The following is a 22,677-nucleotide window of genomic DNA, read 5'->3' on the forward strand; positions in this document are numbered from 1 at the left end:
AGTGAAACAAACAATTGGAAAATCCCCACCCACCTCGATACAATTTTGATAACTTCCTGAGCTAAATAAATAGCTTTCTGTTTATTGAGTCCTCTGTGTAAGGCCTTTTAATAATCTGCTAGGCTCCAGATGTGTGAGTTTAATACAATTGGAAAATTGTAATTTGGGGAAGACTAAGCTAATACTGTAAGTCAACTATCAGTTACTCCTACTGCTGACATATAGAGAGGGGGGGGGGATTGGGGGTCAAAGCATGTGTGTTTGTATCATTCCCCCTGGGTCAACTAATTTTGAGAGCCATTCTAGGATACTGTAACATCTGCGGTTAGGAGGATAGGAAAGACTATATAAAATTTTATAAATTGCACATTCATTCCTTACCTGTTGGGAAATTTATTGAGTAGATCAGGATCACTTTTCTTTTAACACTAGATAATATGACTCACAATTATGCTAAGAATGTGTTTTATTAGCCTTGCCTGTTATTCCATAGTAGCATACCTCAAAATGATCATTTGTTGTGGTTCAGCAGCACTGGTTATGGTGAGGGTTCTATAATCCTTTCCAGATGGGGGCACATTTAGAATTTTGAGAATATACTGTGTACCAATGTATTCTAGCTTTTAAGAATATTATTTGACATCCTATAAAATGCTGGAATGGCTTTAATTAGAAATTAGGGCAAAACAGACAAATAAGATACATTATGTTAAAAGGTTTTACAATATCAATTCCAAGTTTGAAAAGCTATAAAATATTCGCAGCAAGAGATGTTAACCATTTGTTATCAAATACATTATTTGTGTTGTTTCCTGTATCTTGAGCATCTGAAAATTAATTTCCAGTTCAAAATACCCTTTGTAGATCTCATAGAATGGATAATGTATGGTCATGTGACCATCCTAACCTTTCAAACTTATTTCTCATGGTCAACCATAGTGTTTCCATAGCAACAACTCTTTATTTAATAAGCAGGGTTTTTTTTTTAACCTGGGAGGATAAAAGAAGGAGTGGCAAACAGGAAAATTATTTCTCCATCCAGGAATAAACCAACTGCTATGAGCTCTTGATCATGCAGAAAAGGTTAAACCAAATAAATCATTGCAATGCCTGAAAAAGTTCTATGGTGATACAATGTTTTGTATTTGATATTTATATTTGATTAATTATAAATTGCCTTGGAACTGAGGTTGGCATTCAAAGCAGAAAAAAACTTTTATGAGAATATACCTATATACCTATATATCTAAGTCAGCCATCTTTGCTGGAGAATTCTGGGAGTTGAAGTCCTCCAGGCTTAAAGTTGCCAAGGTTGGAGACCCCTCATCTAAGTCATTTTATTATCTATTCTATTGATGCACATTTCATTGACTTTGTTCTCATATAACAGTAAACCCTTGTTTTTAACTGTGATTGGTTGAAATCAGCAAAGTAATTACCGTATATACTCGAGTATAAGCCGAGTTTTTCAGCACGTTTTTTGTGCTGAAAAACGTCCCCTCGGCTTATACTCGAGTCTACGTCTTCGGGAACCCCGCACAGGAGGGGGTACCGAACGGACTCCCATGGGAGGGACGGGGAGCGGGCCCGCCGAGGTCTCGCGGGATTTGTCGCCCCAGGCCGGCCCCCATTCCCGTGTCTGGTGGGCGGGGCGCAAACTTGGCGGACTGTGCATTGGCGGGGAAGCCCTGGTGGTGCAGTGAGAGGGCTGGGCAGGGAGCCGCCAGCCTTCTCGGCTGAGGAGGAGGGTTTCCCGACCCGCGAGCTCGCCGCCGCGAGAGCCACCCCAAAGGCCAGAAGAAAAGGCCATTCCATCGGAGTAATGGAGCGAAGGCTCCTTCCTCTCCGCCTTACCCATGCTGTGCGAGCCGGCTGGGCTGCAACCCCGCCGCCGCCGCTCCTTCCTCAGCCTCCGGGGCTCGTGCTCTAGCAGCCGCCAAGCTCAGGCCGGACTCGGCAGCTCCCATCAGCACTCACACGGCGCGATTCGGGCAGGAGGTCGGGCTCGCTCTGTGGCGGTGGCGCCTCCGCCGCCGCCTCCGCCGCCGCCGCCGCCGCCGCCACGGCCACGGAGCGAGACCGACTCCTCCTGCCCGAATCGCGCCGTGCGAGTGCTGATGGGGAGCTGCCGAGTCCGGCCTGAGCTTGGCGGCTGCTAGAGCGAGCCCCAGGAGGCTGAGGAAGGAGCGGCGGCGGGGTTGCAGCCCAGCCGGGCTCGCACAGCATGGGTAAGGCAGCTCCCATCAGCACTCGCCGGCGCGATTCGGGCAGGAGGAGTCGGGCTCGCTCTGTGGCGGTGGCGCCTCCGCCTCCGCCTCCGCCGCCGCCGCCACGCCACGGAGCGAGCCCGACCTCCTGCCCGAATCGCGCGTGCAGTGCTGATGGGGAGCTGCCGAGTCCGCCTGAGCTTGGCGGCTGCTAGAGCGCGAGCCCTGGGAGGCTGAGGAAGGAGCGGCGGCGGGGTTGCAGCCCAGCCGGGCTCGCACAGCATGGGTAAGGCAGCTCCCATCAGCACTCGCACGCGCGATTCGGGCAGGAGGAGTCGGGCTCGCTCTGTGGCGGTGGCGCCCGCCGCCGCCTCCGCCGCCGCCGCCGCCACGGCCACGGAGCGAGCCCGACTCCTCCTGCCCGAATCGCGCCGTGCAGTGCTGATGGGGAGCTGCCGAGTCCGGCCTGAGCTTGGCGGCTGCTAGAGGGCGAGGCCCGGGAGGCTGAGGAAGGGGCGGCGGGGGCGGGGTTGCGGCCCAGCCGGGCCCGCACAGCATGGGGAAGGCGGCTCCCCATCAGCTTTTCGCACGGCGCGATTCGGGCAGGAGGAGTCGGGCTCGCTCTGTGGCGGTGGCGCCTCCGCCGCCGCCTCCGCCGCCGCCGCCACGGCCACGGAGCGAGACTGACTCCTCCTGCCCGAATCGCGCCGTGCGAGTGCTGATGGGGAGCTGCCGAGTCCGGCCTGAGCTTGGCGGCTGCTAGGGCGCGAGCCCGGAGGCTGAGGAAGAGCGGCGGCGGCGGGGTTGCAGCCCAGCCGGGCTCGCACAGCATGGGTAAGGCAGCTCCCCATCAGCACTGCACGGCGCGATTCGGGCAGGAGGAGTCGGGCTCGCTCTGTGGCGGTGGCGCCTCCGCCGCCGCCGCCGCCGCCACGCCACGGAGCGAGCCCGACTCCTCCTGCCCGAATCGCGCCTGCGAGTGCTGATGGGGAGCTGCCGAGTCCGGCCTGAGCTTGGCGGCTGCTAGGCGCGAGCCCGGGAGGCTGAGGAAGGAGCGGCGGCGGGGTTGCAGCCCAGCCGGGCTCGCACAGCATGGGTAAGGCAGCTCCCCATCAGCACTGCACGGCGCGATTCGGGCAGGAGGAGTCGGGCTCGCTCTGTGGCGGTGGCGCCTCCGCCGCCGCCGCCACCGCCACGGAGCGAGCCCGACCTCCTGCCCGAATCGCGCTGCAGTGCTGATGGGGAGCTGCCGAGTCCGCCTGAGCTTGGCTGCTAGAGCGCGAGCCCGGGAGGCTGAGGAAGGAGCGGCGGCAGGGTTGCAGCCCAGCCGGGCTCGCACAGCATGGGTAAGGCGGAGAGGAAGGAGCCTTCGCTCCATTACTCCGATGGAATGACCTTTCTTCTGGCCTTTGGGGTGGCTCGCGGCGGCGAAGTTCGCGCGTCGGGAAACCTCCTCCCTCAGCCGAGAAGGACTGCACCGCCAGGGCTTCCCGCCAATGCATAGCCTGGCGGGAGTTACTGCAGCTCACCCGGCTCCCGCCCCAACTGGTGGTGTTGGGGCAGCCGCTCCGCTTTCTAGCAAAAAGGTCGCTCGCCCAAAACTCCTCGCCTTCTCCTGGGAAGGGCTGGATGGCTAGCCGGGAAGGGTTGAATAAGCAAGCCAACCTCCCTCCCTCCCTCCCTCCTCTCCCCCGCAAGCGAAAGAGCGTTTTCCCGTTGGAAGAGAGAGAGAGAGAGAAAGGAGGGGCCGTTCCTCCCCTTCTTTCATTCTTTCTTCTCCCTCCGTGCTTCAGAAGCTGGGCGTGTGTGTGCGCGCCCTAGTCCCCTTCTCTTCCGCGGCGCTGGAAGAGAGAGAGAGAGAAAGGAGGGGCCGTTCCTCCCCTTCTTTCATTCTTTCTTCTCCCTCCGTGCTTCAGAAGCTGGGCGTGTGTGCGCCTGTGTGCTCTAGTCCCCTTCTGTTCGGCGCTGGAAGAGAGAGAGAGAGAAAGGAGGGGCCGTTCCTCCCCTTCTTTCATTCTTTCTTCTCCCTCCGTGCTTCACCGTGCTGGGCGACCTGGAGCAGCTGCTCTTCAGCCAGATGCTCGGTGAGTCAGCCCGTCCCCTTCCTTCCCGTGGGGGTCTGCCTTGCTGGTGAAGGTTATTGGGGCTTTTGAGCAAGGGAGGAGGAACGCGAGCACCGCCTTTCGCGCTGGCATTCCGGGATTTCCCTTTGTTTAGAGCTGGGAATCCTCCTTCCCCCTTTTGCACTCCCTCCCTCCCTCCCTCTCTCTCTCTCTCTCTCACACACACACACACACACACACACAGACTTCTAAAGTCGATTGGCACAATGCTAAGCAAACACAGCAGTGGGTCAAGGGTGAAGGGCTAGGAACCTGGCAGGTGAAAGGTTGAGCGACATGAAAGGCAAAGACCACAATTGTTTTAAGAAAGAAGCTTTAGCAGGGAGGGGGGGATGGGAGGGTGTTTTAAGTTTTGGCAAACAGCCAGGCCAACTGTATTGGAGAAGGTCACACAACTGGCCTTAACATTTTAGCTGCTGTCTTTTTCCTCACACTTGGGTTTAATGATATTAGAGATCCTTATTGCCCTGCCAAAAAAAAAAAAAAAAGAGCCACCCCAACGTCTATGAAAATTAACCTTCTCTGCCAAGAGACACTGTGCAGGGTATTTTCACTATTGGTGTGCATACAGGCTTAGATTTGTGCTGGGTTCTTAGTGCTTAGAGCACTGACCTTCAGAGGCACCCTGGTCCCTTGGAAGCTAAAGGAGGACTCATTTTCATGCTTGCAGTTGTATTGTCAATTTCTGTGAGACAATGTTGTTGAAGTAACTCACTCACTCATTCATTCATTCATTCATTCCTTGTGTGTCCAATCACACTTAGCCAATAAAAATTCTATTCTATTCTATTCTATTCATTCATTCATTCATTTTATTTTGTCAAATACATATTAAATAATTATATAAATATAAGCATGAATTGAATACATAAAAGGAATACAACTAAAGGGAACATTAGGACAGGGACGGTAGGCACGCTGGTGCTCTTATGCACGCCTTACAGACCTCTTAGGAATGGGGTGAGGTCAATACTAGATAGTCTTTGGTTAAGGCTTTGGGGATTTTGGGAAGAGACCAGAGTCAGGTAGCACATTCCAGGCATTAACAACTCTGTTACTGAAGTCACATTTTCTGCAATCTAGATTGGAGAGGTTCACTTTTAAGTTTGAATCTATTGTGTTCTCGTGTATTGTTGTGGTTGAAGCTGAAGTAGTCATTGATAGGAAGTACATTGTAGCAGATAATTTTATGAGCTATGCTCAGGTCATACCAAAGGCGGCGTAGTTCTAAATTTTCTAAAGCTGGGAATCCTCCTTCCCCCTTTTGCACTTTTATTGTTTTTCGTTCAAATAAATATTCATGTTATTTTACTTGGCTCTATCTTTATTTTTTACATTGACCAGTAGCTGCCTCATTTCCCACCCTCGGCTTATACTCGAGTCAATAGTTTTTCCCAGTTTTTGTGGTAAAATTAGGTGCCTCGGCTTATATTCGGATCGGCTTATACTCGAGTATATACGGTATGTCTTATTGGATCAATTCCTGGTTTCTTCCATTTTATCTATTCTTGTTTTGCACATCTATAGTTGGTTTGAGACTATAGGAGAAAAATAACAAACCAGTAATTCAGAAAACCAAAATTCCTGCTTGCAATTTATACTGTCGCACGTAAGGAACATAACCTTGTTTGAAATGCAGGTAGTCCTTGTTTAGTGACCACAACTGTGACTGGCAACTTGGTCATTAAGCAAAGCAGTTAATGAACCTGCAACTGTTCTTACTTCCACCTTCCCTTGCTTTACAGACCTGCAAGGGCTGTAAATGAGAGGATTAGTTGCAAAGTTGCTTTCTCATCACCGTTGTAGCTGCAAATGGTCGTTAAATGAGGTAGACACCAAACAAAGACTAGCTGTATGCAGGAACTGTTACCTAGGCAAAAGGGACTGATACATTTTCAACAAGATAGCGTCCGAAGTGGTTCAAACAGATACATACATTCTCAACACATGTTATGAATTATGGCAATTGCAAATGACTGATTCCATTTGTTAAGAATTACCATTCTTAATTCTTCTTTCTTAAGAATTACCATATTTTTCACTCCATAAGACATACCTGACCATAAGACGCACCTAGGTTTAGAGGAGGAAAACAAGAAAAAAAATATCAGGCAGAGCCTGAGAGGACCACACAGGGGTGGTTTCTACTTATCTTTACTATCGGTTTGCAGCGGGAGTGTGCACTTTTCTGCGCATGCGCAGAAGCTTATGATGTAATCAATATAATCAATTATGATGTCTGGGCATGTGGGCGGAGCCTCCCACCACTTTTACTACTGGTTCTAAAGAACCGGACAGAACCAGGAGCAACCCACCACTGGGACCACAGATAGGTGTCCTCTCATGTGCCAGCTCTGCCTATTGACTCCTGCACTGCGGAATGACAAAGACAGAAGAGGCGGGTTCAGCACTGTAAAAGGACCCTACTGCTGTGGCCCAGCTGCTGTTCACCAAAGGACCAGCACCTTTTTTTTGGAGGGGGGGAGTAGTCTTATGGAGCGAAAAATACAGTAGATTGGCTCACCACTGCTAGGAGAATCCTTAGGTAGCATGTGGTTTTTCCAGATGAATGTAGGTGTCTTTGTCTTCACAACAGTTTTGTTCAAATTTGTGTCGAACCACAGGAGGGGCTTAAACTGGAAGAAGAAAAAAGGAGGTTTCACTCTGAGACTTCTTTCCCTAGTGTACTAGTTTATTTATTTATTTATTTATTAGATTTTTATACCGACCTTCTCCTGAAGGACTCAGGGCGGTGTACAGCCAAAAAGATAAAAACTCAATATATATACAATTAAAAAACAAAAATTTAAAACAGAGCATATTACAAAAGGCCGACATTAAAAAATTTTAAATTTAAAAACCCTAAAACAATAAAACCCCAATTAAAATTTAATAAAACTATTAAGCCAGTCCCGCTTGAATAAATAAGTATGTTTTTAGCTCACGGCGAAAGGTCCGAAGATCAGGCACTTGGCGTAGGCCAGGGGGAAGTTCGTTCCAGAGCGTAGGAGCTCCAACAGAGAAGGCCCTGCCCCTGGGGGCCGCCAGCCGACATTGTTTGGCGGACGGCACCCTGAGAAGACCCTCTCTTGTGAGCGTACGGGTCGGTGGGAGGCATAAGGTAACAGCAGGCGGTCCCGTAAGTACTCGGGTCCTAAGCCATGGAGTGCTTTAAAGGTGGTAACCAAAATCTTGAAGCGCACCCGAAAGACTACAGGAAGCCAGTGCAGACTGCGTAGCAGTGGTGTTACGTGGGAGCAACGAGTGGCTCCCGTTACTACTCGCGCAGCCGCATTCTGGACTAACTGCAGCCTCCGGGTGCACCTAAAGGGAAGCCCCATGTAGAGAGCATTGCAATAATCCAAACGAGAAGTGACCAGAGTGTGAGTGACCATGCATAAGGCATCCTGGTCAAGGAAGGGATGCAACTGGCGAACCAAGCATACTTGGTGGAAGGCCCTCCTGGAGACGGCCACCAGGTGTTCATCAAAAGACAGCCGTCCATCCAGGAGGACGCCCAAGTTGCGTACCCCCTCCCTTGGGGCCAATAACTCGCCCCCAACAGCCAGCCGCGGTTGCAGCTGACTGTACCGGGGTGCCGGCATCCACAGCCACTCCGTCTTGGAGGGATCGAGCTTGAGTCTGTTTCTCCCCATCCAGACCCGTACAGCACCGGAACAGTACTTCAACAGCTTTGTTGGGGTGGTCCGGGGTGGAAAAGTACAGCTGAGTATCATCAGCGTAGAGATGGTCACTCACCCCGAAACCACTGATGACCTCCCCCAGCGGCTTCATATAGATGTTGAACAGGAGAGGCGAGAGAATCGAGCCCTGAGGCACCCCACAAGTAAGGCGCCTCGCGGACGACCTCTGCCTCCCTGTCAACACCGTCTGCGACCGGTCAGAGAGATAGGAGGAGAACCACCGATAAACGGTGCCTCCCACTCCCAAGCTCTCCAACCGGTGCAGCAGGATACCATGGTCGATGGTATCAAAGCCGCTGAGAGATCTAATAGGGCCAGGGCAGAGGAGCAACCCCTGTCCCTGGCCCTCCAGAGGTCATCCACCAACGTGACCAAAGCCGTCTCCGTACTATAACCGGGTCGGAAGCCGGACTGGAACGGGTCTAGATAGACAGCTTCATCCAGGTACCGGGGAAGCTGCCATGCAACTACACTCTCTACAACCTTCGCCACAAAGCGAAGTTTGGAGACTGGACGATAATAGTGATTAAAAGTAATTTTTTCAGACTCCTCCTCTGATCTTTTCAGTTTCCTTTCTGTATCCCACATATCTCATATTGAATCTTGTGTAAATTATTAGTCAAAGTATAAAGGAGTCTTTTGCTTAAGGACCAAGTCCCTTTGATTTCCTTTACTTGAATTGCAGTAAACCAGGAAAACTCCTAGGAAGGGGGCAATGGCAAACCACTTTTGAAAACATCGCCAAGAAAACTGCAGAAACTTGTCCAGGCAGTCTCTCAAAGGCACAACAAAAACAATAAAAGGAAAACTCTACATTTCCCATTTCATTTTAATCAGGCAGCAATGTTTACCAGCTTCAAATTACTCTAAATAGTACATCAATTTTAAGCTATGTTTAATATACTCTTCTGCTTTGCTCCAAGGTGAGAATAGGGCTGTTGTTTGGGCCTGTCTGGATGACTGTGGCTCAGTAGTAAGGAATGTGCTTTCTATGCAGAAGTTTGCAGATTTAATCTCTGGCTCTACAGATACAATGGGCGAAAATCCTGCCAGACGTACATCTGCTAGTTAATGTACTTATCTTAATGTAGTGTCTGATGTTTTTGTTCAGATTAAAAGGAAAATAGTAATTAACATAGGCTTTTATCTAATATGTTTCCTCCCAAAATGTAAGCACCAAGGAGTATTTAAAGTGCTAAAGACATAATAATTTTATAGATTTTTAATTCCTGATGTTGGTGACACATTTTAACATTTCTACATTCATGCTACCAATAATTAAAGGAGAAACTCCAGTGGCCCTACAAAGCCAGTAGGAAGTCCAAATATAGTGACTTGTGACTGCATGACTATAACTTTGTTGCTTGTATCCTTGCAATTTATATTTATATTGATTGTTTCCTAGTATGATTTGATGGCTTACTGTACCATGTGACTGTCATTGGGTGTTGTGCCTTGTGATTCTTGACGCATGTATCTTGTCTTTTTATGTACACTGAGAGCATAAGGGGCCGGGATAGCTCAGGCAATAGAGAAGCCTGTTATCAGAACACAAAGCCTGCAATTACTGCAGGTTCGAGCCCGGCCCAAGGTTGACTCAGCCTTCCACCCTTTATAAGGTAGGTAAAATGAGGACCCAGATTGTTGGGGGGGCAATAAGTTGACTTTGTAAAAAAATATACAAATAGAATGAGACTATTGCCTTATACATTGTAAGCCGCCCTGAGTCTTCGGAGAAGGGCGGGGTATAAATGTAAACAAACAAAAAAAAATGCACCAAAGACAAATTCCTTGTGTGTCCAATCACACTTGGCCAATAAAGAATTCTATCATTTTATCTATCATATTCATGGGCAAAGAACTGTATAATCCAGGGGTGTCCAAAGTTTTTTGAGTGAGGGCCAAATACAGAAAAATAAGCAAAGGCCCAGGCCACGGGGGGGGGGGGGTCAAAATTTTTTGTACCAGTTCTGTGGGCGTGGCTTATTTTGGGGTGTGGCTTGGTGGTCATGTGACTGGTGGGCGTGGCTAACTCCTCATGTGACTGAGTGGATGTGGCTATGGGCATAGAAACCTAAATACATAGAGACCTAAATACTGACAGCGGCTACCAGTAATCCTCGGCTTGCAACCACTCATTTAGCGACCAATACAACAGCACTGAAAAAAGTGACTTACCACCAGTCTTTGCATTTATGACCTTTGCAGCATCCCCAGTTACATCAAAAGTCAAGCTTTTGGCAACCAGCATGTATTTACTGGGGATTTTCCGCTGTCCGTCATGAACTCTCTTCCCACTGAGGGAGACACAGCAGCCAATGGAGGGACTCCGGGAGGCCCAGGCAAGGCCCGCACCGCTTCCTCGCAGCCACTCAGGTGTGCCACGCGCTCCCACCCAGGCCAGAAAGGGACGGGCTAACTAGGGGCGAGTGGGCGGGCACCGCCCCTCCTCCGAGCGCCGAGTGGCGGCGCGCGGAGCGGCAGGCGCGGCGGCCAATGGGAGCGGCGAGCTCGGCGCGTCACGGGCCGGCACACGGGCCCGCGGCTGAGGTAAGCGGAGCATGTGGTGGGCGCGCGCGCTGCTTCGGCGGCGCATGGAGGCGATGCCTTGCCGCGACCGGCGTGGTGGGCCAGCGGGGCAGAGGCCGGATGCCGGCGGCGGCGGGCCTCGGCAGCTGCGCTTCGCCGACCCCAGCCCGGGCAGCGGTGGCAGCCTGGGCCCGGACAGCAGCAGCAGCAGCGCCGACGGCAGCCGATGCTGCTGCGCTGGGGGGAACGGCTGCTGTGCGGGGGACGGGTGCCGAGAGGCCACGGCCACGGCGGTGACGGCGCCGCGTCACGCCTGGCCGGGATTGGCGGCGGCCCAGCCCAAACTCCTGCCCATGAACGACCAGATCCGGGAGCTGCAGACCATCATCCGCGACAAGTAAGCGCCCCCTGAGCGCGTGCAGAGCGCCGTGCCGGAGAGGATCCGCGGGGCTGGGAAGCAGGCGCCTCGCCCGCCTGGCTTCGGGCTGCAGCCCGCGTGGGGCGATGGGCGCCGCCGCCCGCCTCTTCCTCTGTCTGGTGGGCGGGCTGGAGCCATGGGCGCCCTGGGCGCCTACAGCCCAGTGGCGGAATGGCCGCCCGCCCGCCTCTTCCTCTGTCTGGTGGGCCGGGCTGGAGCCATGGGCGTCCTGGGCGCCCCCTACAGCCCAGTGGCGGAATGGCCGGCCCGCAGCCCCGGGTGGGCGGGGATCGCCTCAGCGGAGCCACTCCGCATCTGCAACCGGGCGAGCGGCGGCTTCCTTGGGGGCCAGGACGGGGGCCGCACCCCACTGTCCACCGAGAATTTGCTGCGGGCCAATAAAAACTGACCCGCGGGCCGCAGTTGGCCCGCGGGCCGTAGTTTGGACACCCCTGGTATAATCCTTAATAACCTTAATAATAATAATAATAATAATAACAACAACAACAACAACCTCTGGAACGAGCTTCCCCCAGGACTTCGACAACTTCCTGACCTCCGGACCTTTCGCCGCGAGCTGAAGACATATCTATTCTTTTGAGCAGGACTGGCTTAAATAGGGTTTTTAAATATGGATTTTATTGGGGTTTATTTTTATATTTTGTATGGTATTTTAAATTTAGGCTATTTTGAATAAGTTTTTTAAAATGTGTTTTATTGTAATATATTGTATTATTTTATTTGCCTGTTCACCGCCCTGAGTCCTTCGGGAGAAGGGCGGTATAAAAATTAAATTATTATTATTATTATTATTAACAACAACAGAGTTGGAAGGGACCTTGGAGGCCTTCTAGTCCAACCCCCTGCCCAGGCAGGAAACCCTACACCATCTCAGACAGATTGTTATCCAACATTTTTTAAAAAATTTCCAGTTTTGGAGCATTTACAACTTCTGCAGGCAAGTTGTTCCACTGATTAATTGTTCTAACTGTCAGGAAATTTCTTCTTAGTTCTAAGTTGCTTCTTTCCTTGATCAGTTTCCACCCATTGCTTCTTCTTCTACCCTCAGGTGCTTTGGAGAACAGCCCGACTCCCTCTTCTTTGTGGCAACCCCTGAGATATTGGAACATTGCTATCATGTCTCCCCTAGTCCTTCTTTTTATTAAACTAGACATACCCAGTTCCTGCAACTGTTCTTCATATGTTTTAGCCCCCAGCCCCCTAATCATCTTTGTTGCTCTTCTCTGCACTCTTTCTAGAGTCTCAGCATCTTTTTTACATCGCAGCGACCAAAACTGAATGCAGTATTCCAAGTGTGGCCTTACCAAGGCATTATAAAGTGGCACTAACACTTCACATGATCTTGATTCTATCCCTCTGTTTATGCAGCCCAGAACTGTGTTGGCTTTTTTAGCAGCTGCTGCACATTGCTGGTTCATATCTAAATGGTTGTCCACTAGGACTCCAAGATCCCTCTCACAGGTACTACTATTGAGCAAGGTACCACATATACGGTACCTGTGCATTTTGTTTTTTTTATCCTTATTTATAAGGATAAAAATTAATATAGTTAGCAAGATGAATAGCCTCTTCTGATATATATCTGCACTAACTTGTGTACCAGTTAGAACATTTCTGTATCAGGAGCCCTGTTTATAGTCATTCATACTTTTGGGTATCTCTTGATTGAACTACTGCAATTCACTCTATATGGGACTGTTCTTGAAGCCTACCCAAACTCCCCCCTCCCTTAATATCAATACTGCAATGTTACATGATTCAGTACCTGGACAACTATATGACTAATTTCTCAGAGTGATTGAACATCTAGTCAGTGATTGGTTTTAGTTCATTAATTCTTGTTAAAAGTATAGTTTCACAATAAGATTGTACTCACTTCATTGTTATCCGTTGATGTATAGAAAATACTGAAATTGACATCAATATCTCCATATCCATCCAAGATTCGAGGACCTAAAATACCTAAGGGGAAAAAAATCATATTAACCTGTAAGTTTCAGTCAACAAGTGACATTAATTTACTATATAGTAAATTAATTAGACTAATAGTAAATAATAATCAAATTAGTTAGATGCAGAGAATTCCTTTGACAATTTGTACTGGATGGCAGATAAATGGTTGTTTTAACATGACCTATTGGAAAATTATTATGGAGAATGTAAAAATCAAATCATAGAACAATAGCAGAAAGATATAATTATCAATGGATCTCCTCCTTGCAGTTTTAAAAATGTAATGAGACATAGCTTACTATTTATTAATTTGTGCTTTTTTATCTACGTTTAAAAGTTTTAATAAAACATAGTAAAGTATAATCAAATTATTTTTGAAAAAGTGTTTCTTTTACCCTGCATTGCTAAGATGTTTCTTCCTCATTATTTGTAAGGTAATATTAAGAAACCTCTTCATAAACTCTATTTTTGGTACTTAATTTCGCACACTACCAATTTGATCCCTATAGATATTTATGGATTGCAACGCTTAGAAAATTAACCAAGACTCCTCAGAGTTGCACTCCTAAAACATTTGCCAATTTTAAGAGGCCTGCATAGGCCATCCATAATAATCTAAAAGAAACAAGATCTGTAATTACCTTGAAATGTGATATTCCGGAACTGGTCAAGCAAATTAACAGGACAAACTGATTCTTGTCTGGACAAAAGGACTTTCAAAGCATGGCCAAAGAGTAAAACAGCATCCAGGTATCCCAGGAGGACATCGTTTTTCAGCTAGAAGCAGTAAAAGGAGAATTAGATCCTAAGAGAGTCTTGGATGAAAATAGTATATGGTGTATTTTTATTCATTTTTATTCAGAATGTGTTTTTCTCTAAATTGTTAAGGTATCAACTGAGTCATTGCTTTGGTATTGCTCTTTTTGTTTTTCTCCTTCAAGTTTTATTCAGAATATTCTACATAAATATACATATTTTGTGTATATGGGTGAAGAACATGCCCACTGTTCTGTTTGCGAACAATACGAGGGTCCGAGGCTTGGCTTAAAAACTGCTTTATTAACAACTCTCAACAACTTCTCACTGGAGGCAATAACTGGAACGCCACGCTGGGCTCGGCAGCTGCTTAAGTGTAGCTAGCTAACAAGCTGCGGAACCAATCAACCAACCCCCTTTCCGGCTCTTTACGCTAGCCGTGCTTTAACCAATCAGCGACGGCTAGCAACAGGCATTCTCTCCTCGGGTCACATTCCCGAGGACACAACACCCACATTTGTTTGTGGTTTTTGAAACCTCTCTTCTCCCCTCTGAGGCTCGTTTGAAAAAAACCCTCAAATAAATGAACTACTTAAACAAATTAATAAGCCTTGTCCTCTTCCAGAAAATTATAAATGGATTATGCGAGTATAATCTTGTTCAACATGCGAAGTATTGGATAAGGTGAGTAATTTTAGGAAAGGAAGCTGTACAGAATCAGATGATAATTGGCAAAGAAGGTTGTAGTAGAAAGTGAAGAACAAACTCAACAGTACTAGCAATGTTCAAAGCAACTGGACTGCAGCTGGTAGATGTAGTTCAGCCATTAAGTCCATGAAACAAGCCAAAAAAATCTCTTGTATCCAGAATGCAAATAAAAGAGTTACCAAATTGATCTTCTCAGCATCCACGAGAGTCCTATTATGATTTATAATTGAGCTGTAATTTGCTGGTGCAAGAGTCAGAACAAGGACATTCTGCATGTAACTAGCTGAGCGACTATTTTCATAAGAAATGTTACTGAAAAGAAAGCACAAATACCCGTATGTAGCAAGTAGCAAAAAGAATACAGTCAAACATTATTCAGCCACCACAGAGAGTTTCTCTAGTAAAAAAATCATTTATCAAAGCAAGAAGCTAGCTTTTTTTCAGAATCTACTTGGCAGAAACAATATTTAGCTCATATAAATTTGATATAAAAGTAACATTTAATAGATCAAGATTAGATCTATGTATATAGTTCATTCAATACTGAAGCAAGTGAAATATCATAGGATTTGACCTAGACATGCAAGGATTCAAGTGTCATGCATATCATATAATAGCTCCATGTTTCTTCATTGTCTCATTCAAATGATAGTCCCTTCAAACAGGGAGCATATACAGCAATCATTCTGCCTGCATCTAGTCAGAGCAACTCAAGAAAAGGCATTTTTAAACCCGAACTTTCCAACAAAAACAACGGTACCTATGAAAATAATAGGGTATCTAGAGGTAAAATATCAGTGTTTCACACAGCACACCTTACTTTAACAGTTTCCCAAACTATTATCATCTCTAATTTTCAATATCAGGAGAAATAATTTTTCATGATTTCATTTTTGTTGCAATTGTTTTTGTAATATTTTAACTGAAATGTATTAAATAATTAATTAAATTCATTTGCGTGCCTCTTCATATATCCAAGAGCTGTTGCGGGAATATAAGAAATGCTCAATACAAATATAACAATACAATAAACATTTAATATCATAAATGTTTATGAAGTGTGGAAAACAGCAAGAAATTTATACAAAATATAAGAGATGGAAGATCATTTCAGTAAATACTTGAAATGCAAACACTTGATTTGTAATATAGGTTTATAATTATTGTCTGTTTTAAATGTGGAAATCATAAAATTTTTGAACACAAATAACCTTTCTACTCCATGTAACAGGCAGCAAAACTTTATTGAATTGATTTAATTTATGGTATGAGTTAACTTGAGTACTGTGAACAAAATGTATAATAAAAGATTCAAACTACATAAAATTATTTGTCTACATAAAGAAAGGAAATAGTTCAAATGAAATTTATCAATCATGTATTACAACTTGTCAAATGCTTATCTTTCTGTTTTAGCATTTAAAGGCAGCCAGTTAGAGGAAGTATAGTGATACATTGTGATCCATCATCTATACACTGTGCATAGTTCAAGAAAATGTGTACATGTTCAGAAGTTCCTGTTTGAAACAGGCACAAGTTACCTATCCATTAGCCTTAGTTTCCTCCATCTCTCATATCAATACTGGTTTACGTTATAGGGAACATTACACAGTATTTTGAAATAATATTAACATCCCAACTCACTGAACTCTATATGAGTGCTAAATAAGTAACAGGATGATAAATAAACCTGCATTTTTGATGCAGATTTGTATTTCATTTGTCAAATTGCTGGTAGTCTTGCAAGCAGACTGAATGTTCTTTCTGCGCCAACTCAGTAAGCTCAAACTGCCCAAGGAGCTGCTGATTCAGTTCTATAGAGGAATTATTGAGTCTGTCATTTGCACCTCTATAACTGTCTGGTTCGGTTCTGCAACCCAACAAGAAAAACACAGACTTCAGAGGATAATTAGAATTGCAGAAAAAATAATTGCTACCAACCTGCCTTCCATTGAGGACCTGTATACTGCACGAATCAAGAAGAGGGCCGTGAAAATATTTACAGACCCCTCACATCCTGGACATAAACTGTTTCAACTCCTACCCTCAAAACGACGCTAAAGAGCACTGCACAACAGAACAACTAGACACAAGAACAGTTTTTTCCCGAAGGCCATCACTCTGCTAAATAAATAGTTCCATCAACACTGTCAAACTATTTACTGAATCTGCACTACTATTAATCTTCTCATAGTTCCCATCACCAATCTCTTTCCATTTATGACTGTATGACTATAACTTGTTGCTGGCAATCCTTATGATTTATATTGATATATTGACCATCAATTGTGTTGTAAATGTTGTACCTTGATGAACGTATCTTTTCTTTTATGTACACTGAGAGCATATGCACCAAGACAAATTCCTTGTGTGTCCAAACACACTTGGCCAATAAAAATTCTATTCTATTCTATTCTATTCTATTCTATTCTATTCTATTCTATTCTATTCTATTCTATGTATATCCCATGCCAAAAGATCTTGTAAAACAATTGCACTGTCATGTGTGAAATGAGCATTTCCTCACTACTGAGTTGAAGTGTTATCCGCTCATCCTTGAGGCAACAGAAAACTAAGCCAGCATGACATGTGCTAACCCCTTTGCTGATCTATATCCCACCTCTATTGCCTCTGTTGCAAATAACTGCCAATCATGTTTTCCTCATTAAATATATGTAGGGCATGACAGGCAAGGTTACTGACAACCTTCTCAAGTACCTATGTCAGGAAAACAATAATCATGGCATTACAGCACAAATAGACACAGAGGAATAATGCAATAGTTATTTTTTCCTTTGCTAGTTGCCAGACACATATCAAATAAAGTGTGTGTGCATGCATGCATGCATGCGGGTGTATATGCGTACATACAGATGTATTTTTTAAAAATCCCTTCAGACCCCTATGGGTGGTATGTGTCTGCCTCAATCTCAGGCCTGGGAGAGGCCTGGGAATTACAGGGTTACATGCAGTATTTTAATTGTTCTTACCACTGTCCTGATGCTCCTTGTGAAGTGGGGCCATAGGAATCAGATGGATTTGCTGATCACGTACCTGGCTCCTTGCTGCGTGACTACAGCCCTACCTGAGCTACTGGAGGTGCTTGCCGGAGTGGCAGTTGAGATTCCCAGACTTTTGGTCATGTGGGATTTCAACTTGCCATCGGCCGGCTTGTCATCAACGGTGGTCCAGGAGTTCCAGGCTTCCATGACGGCCTTGGACCTGATTCAAGTAACTGATGGCCCTACACACATTGGGGGAGCCACACTGGACTTGATTTATATCTCTGGACAGTGGTTTAATGATCTGGTATTAGGAGATTTAGTGACGGAACCTGTGTCATGGTCAAATCATTTTCTCCTTCGCCTGGACTTTCGGACCGCCGCTCACCACCGCAGGGAGATGGAACCAATGCGTTGGTTCCGTCCCAGGCGCCTGATGGACCCCGAGAGGTTCCTGATGGAGCTTGGGCCGTTCCCTGAGGATCTTGCCCACGGCACGGCTGAAGAACTAGTTACGGCCTGGGAACAGGCTGCGGCTGGGGCTTTGGACCATGTCATGTCTTTGCGGCCTCTGACCCGGCATAGATCTCAATTGGCCCCTTGGTTTTCTGAGGAGCTGAGAGAGATGAAACGCCGGAGAAGATGCCTAGAGAGTACCTGGAGGTCCAGCCGTTCGGAGGCTGATCGGACACTAGTTAGGTCTTTTTCGAAGACCTACCTAGTGGCACTGAGGGAGGCGAAATGTTCTTACATTTCCACCCTCATTGCGTCGGCAGATAACCACCCGGCCGCCCTGTTTTGGGTGACCCGCTCTCTCCTTCATCAGGAGGGGCGGGATGACCCCTTGCAGCGACGTACCGAGGAGTTTACTGGTTATCTATACGATAAAATCGTTCAGCTTCGGGATAGTTTGGACCAAAATTGCGATGATCCAAGTGAGATGACGGAGACGCGTCTTGTTGAGGTTGTCTGGGATGAGTTTGATTCTGTGGCTCTCGAGGACGTGGACCTGGGGAGGTTACATGCCACTACATGTTTACTGGACCCGTGTCCCTCCAGGCTGGTGCTGGCCACTCAGGAGGTGACACGAGGCTGGCTCCAGGGAATTATAAATGCTTCATTGTTGGAAGGGGTTTTCCCCGCCGTCTTGAAAGAGGCGGTGGTGAGACCCCTCCTCAAGAAGCCTTCCCTGGACCCAGCTATTTTGGGAAATTATCGTCCAGTCTCCAACCTTTGCTTTGTGGCGAAGGTTGTAGAGAGTGTGGTGGCATGGCAGCTTCCCCGGTACCTAAATGAAGCTGTCTATCTAGACCCGTTCCAGTCCGGCTTCCGGTCCGGGTATAGTACGGAGACAGCTTTGGTCGCGTTGGTGGATGACCTCTGGAGGGCCAGGGGTAGGGGTTGTTCCTCTGCCCTGGTCCTATTAGATCTCTCAGTGGCTTTTGATACCATCGACCATGGTATCTTGCTGCACCGGTTGGAGAGCTTGGGAGTGGGAGGCACCGTTTATCGGTGGTTCTCCTCCTATCTCTCTGACCGGTCGCAGACGGTGTTGACAGGAGGGCAGAGATTGACTGCGAGGCGCCTTACTTGTGGGGTGCCTCAGGGGTCGATCCTCTCGCCTCTCCTGTTCAACATCTATATGAAGCCGTTGGGCGAGGTCATCAGTGGCTTTGGGGTGAGTTACCAGCTGTACGCTGACGATACGCAGCTGTACTTTTCCACCCCGGGCCACCCCAATGAAGCTGTCGAAGTACTGTCCTGGTGCCTGGAAGCCGTACGGGTCTGGATGGGGAGAAACAGACTCAAGCTCAATCCCTCCAAGACGGAGTGGCTGTGGATGCCGGCACCCCGGTACAGTCAGCTGCAGTTGCAGCTGTTGGGGGCGAGTCATTGGCCCCAACGGAAAGGGTGCGCAACTTGGGTGTTCTTCTGGATGGACGGCTGTCGTTTGAAGATCATTTGGCGGCCGTCTCCAGGAGAGCTTTTTACCAGGTGCGCTTGGTCCGCCAGTTGCGCCCCTTCCTTGACCGGGATACCTTATGCACGGTCACTCATGCTCTTGTCACTTCTCGTTTGGATTATTGCAATGCTCTCTACATGGGGCTACCCTTGAAGTGCACTCGTAGGCTTCAATTAGTTCAGAATGCAGCTGCGCGGGTAATCAAGGGAGCCACACACTGCTCCTGTGTAACACCGCTCCTGCGCAGTCTGCACTGGCTACCTGTGGTCTTTCAGGTGCGCTTTAAGGTTTGGGTTACCACCTTTAAAGCGCTCCATGGCTTAGGGCCCGGGTACTTACGGGACCGCCTGCTGTTACCTTACGCCTCCCACCGACCCGTACGCTCACACAGAGAGGGTCTTCTCAGGGTGCCGTCTGCCAAGCAATGTCGGCTGGCAGCCCCCAGGGGAAGGGCCTTCTCTGTCGGAGCCCCTAACCTCTAGAATGAACTTCCCCCTGGTTTGCGTCAATTACCTGACCTTCGGACCTTTCGCCGTGAATTGAAAACGCATTTATTTATTCAAGCGGGACTGGCCTAAATTTTTTAAACTTTTTAAAAAAATTTAAATTCTAAATAATTTTAAGTGGGGCATTTTTTATGAATTTTATGGGTTTTAAATTTGATGGTTTTAAATTTTGGCCATTTATGGAATATGTTATTTTAAGTTTCTGTTTTAAGTTGTATATTGTATTGTTTTATAATCTGGCTGAGTCCTTCGGGAGAAGGGCGGTATAAAAATCTAAATAAATAAATAAATAAATAAATGATGCTGTTCCTGGGATCTGTTGGAGCCAGTGGTGGGTTTCAAAAATTTTTACTACCAGTTCTGTGGCTTGGTGGGCGTGGCATGACTTGGTGGGTGTGGCTTGGTGGGTTTGGCAGGGGAAGGATATTGTAAAATCTCCATTTCCTCCTGATCAGTTGGAATTTGGGAGGAAGAATAGATGGGGGTGAGGCCAATGAGAATTTTTACTACTGGTTCTCTGAACTACTCAAAATCTCCGCTACCGGTTCTCCAGAACTGGTCAGAACCTGCTGAAACCTACCTCTGGTTGGAGCCACTCTCCCAGTTTAGGAGTCACCATGATATGCAAATTTAGTTTAATTAGAGCATCCGCATGATATAAGTTTAATACTTTTATTATGGATAAAACCATAGTAAAAACATCATAATATAGAACCTTAGAATTGTAATGGGATAGATGTTATAATTTGATAACTAAGGAAGCTAATCTTTTAACTGCTTCTGATGTGGCTGTAATGAGATTGTCCCAGATGCCTTGAAATTTTCAGAAGACACATTCTATATGTGTTATTGTTTGCTCTGGAGCATCACAGTCACATTGTGGGCTCTTGGCCATTCCTCACTTAAAGAGCTTTGCCTTAGTTCTTAGTTCTTGATGGTGGTGATAAGGGAAACATTTAGAATTTGGGGGTGGGTGGGGAGTTAGATTTGTCTTGGAATGTTAATATTAACATTTAGTCTGTTATACCACTTTATACTGTTACACTATTAGACTACTTAATATTTTAGGCACCGTTATACCAAAGCTGCATCCAGCTCTTGTGGGAATAAATACCACAAATATAACACACATTTTTGTGGTGAGGTTTCTTTTATCTCTGGCTCACCCTTTTTAAGAAGCCTTGTTTTCTGGAACTTCACTTTTTCTGTTGACATTCCTTCTACCTCTGGGACTTTTGCCAAACTCAAGCATTTCTGGTGTATTGCTTTTGCTCTCCAGATAGTCAAATAATCCTCCAATAATTCAGCCTCTCTCTTTCTCATCTCAGACTGATGCTCTTGAAACCAAAATCTGTCTGAACATGTCTCTGGGCTGGACAGAATCGTTCAAGAAATATTTTTTCTTCTACTGCTACTTAATTTATAACTAATTTGATTCCTGAATAGGATGTAAGAACCATTTGCCTAAGACATCTGTTTATCCACAATGGATGATCTGGCCCCTCAAAAAACTGTCCAGTTGGTAGAATAAGAGACCAGATGAGATAGAAACTGTACCATTCAGTCAACAGTATATGATAGCTGTACTCCTACTGGAGCCTCCAAAGAAAATTAAGATTCATTTACGGAAAAACTAGGGATGCCTAAATCCATCAAATGACTCAAATAACCTTTGTTGTGGGTAGCAAGAACATTCTCTCAATCCCTGCCTAGATGTACTGGATTACTTATGTCAGAATAAAAATACCCACTTACCACCTGAGTCATCCCTATCACAGACAAAAGTCACAAACAAAATTATAGGGATATCTAAAAAGCTTTTCATCTTATGGAGGCTAGAGATGACAAAAGCATGTCTCCTCAGGAAGCCAGCCAGGAAGCAAAATCCCCTCAAGATAAGAAAACCTCCTAAATCACAATACTATGTCAGACCCTCTCATAAAATTCCACATCTAGGAAGATCTGCATGTCAAACATGCATCTCGTGATCAAAGTCCATTTTGGATTTCACACAGCCCCATGACAACAGCACCTCAATTTGCACATCTAACACACTTCACGATCAAAGCCCATTGTCATTATAAATACTTCTACTCTCAAGCTTCCTAATCTTCTATATAGCATAACAGAGTTGGAAGGGACTTTGGAGGTCATCTAATCCAATCCCTTGCTCAAGCAGGAGAGTCTACACCAGCGGTTCTCAACCTGTGGTTCGCGACCCCATTGGGGGTCAAATGACGATTTGCCAGGGGTCGCCTAAGACCATCGGAAATATGGGAAGTATACTTGCAAGTCGAAGAATCGTGCTCCAATGGTTGACTCCACAAGCCAGCTGCAGGCTCTTCAAATTGCTAGTCAAATTCGGTGTCAGGCGCAATGAATTAAAAAAGAGAGAAAGCTTTGTTCTGATGTCTCCCTCTCAAGCCAGCTGCAATCACTCCCAATTGCTAGCCTAGTCTGGCTTCAGGCGCGCTAAACTTAATAGGGGAGGAGTCTCCGCTTTAATGCCTCCGTCCTCAAGGCAATCGCAAGCAGTTCAGATTGCTAGCCAATACGGCTTCAGGCGCAATAAATTCAAAATGAAAATAATTTTACGGTTGGGGTCACCACATCGTGGGGAATTGTATTAAAGGTGTCGCAGCACTATAAAGGTTGAGAACCACTGGTCTACACCATTTCAGACAAATGGCTATCCAGTCTCTTCCTGAAAGTCTCCAGTGATGGGTCACTCACAACTTCTGAAGGCAATCCATTCCTCTGGTTTCTTGTTTGTGAATCTCCGTTAGG

General features: G+C 46.5%; 1 protein-coding gene across 1 annotated transcript in view; it reads right to left on the minus strand.

The window, feature by feature from the left end:
• GUCY2C (guanylate cyclase 2C) overlaps nucleotides 1-22,677 on the minus strand; it is a 96,369-nt gene that overhangs the window by 51,291 nt on the left and 22,401 nt on the right. The window contains exons 7-10 of the mRNA XM_058191663.1: nucleotides 14,599-14,731; nucleotides 13,597-13,732; nucleotides 12,879-12,964; nucleotides 6,855-6,966 (exon numbers count right to left, since the gene is read on the minus strand). Of these exons, the coding sequence (XP_058047646.1) occupies nucleotides 6,855-6,966; nucleotides 12,879-12,964; nucleotides 13,597-13,732; nucleotides 14,599-14,731 (467 nt within the window). The remainder of the gene's footprint in view (nucleotides 1-6,854; nucleotides 6,967-12,878; nucleotides 12,965-13,596; nucleotides 13,733-14,598; nucleotides 14,732-22,677) is intronic.

Source organism: Ahaetulla prasina, chromosome 7 (assembly GCF_028640845.1).
Source record: "Ahaetulla prasina isolate Xishuangbanna chromosome 7, ASM2864084v1, whole genome shotgun sequence".
NCBI lineage: Eukaryota > Metazoa > Chordata > Lepidosauria > Squamata > Colubridae > Ahaetulla > Ahaetulla prasina.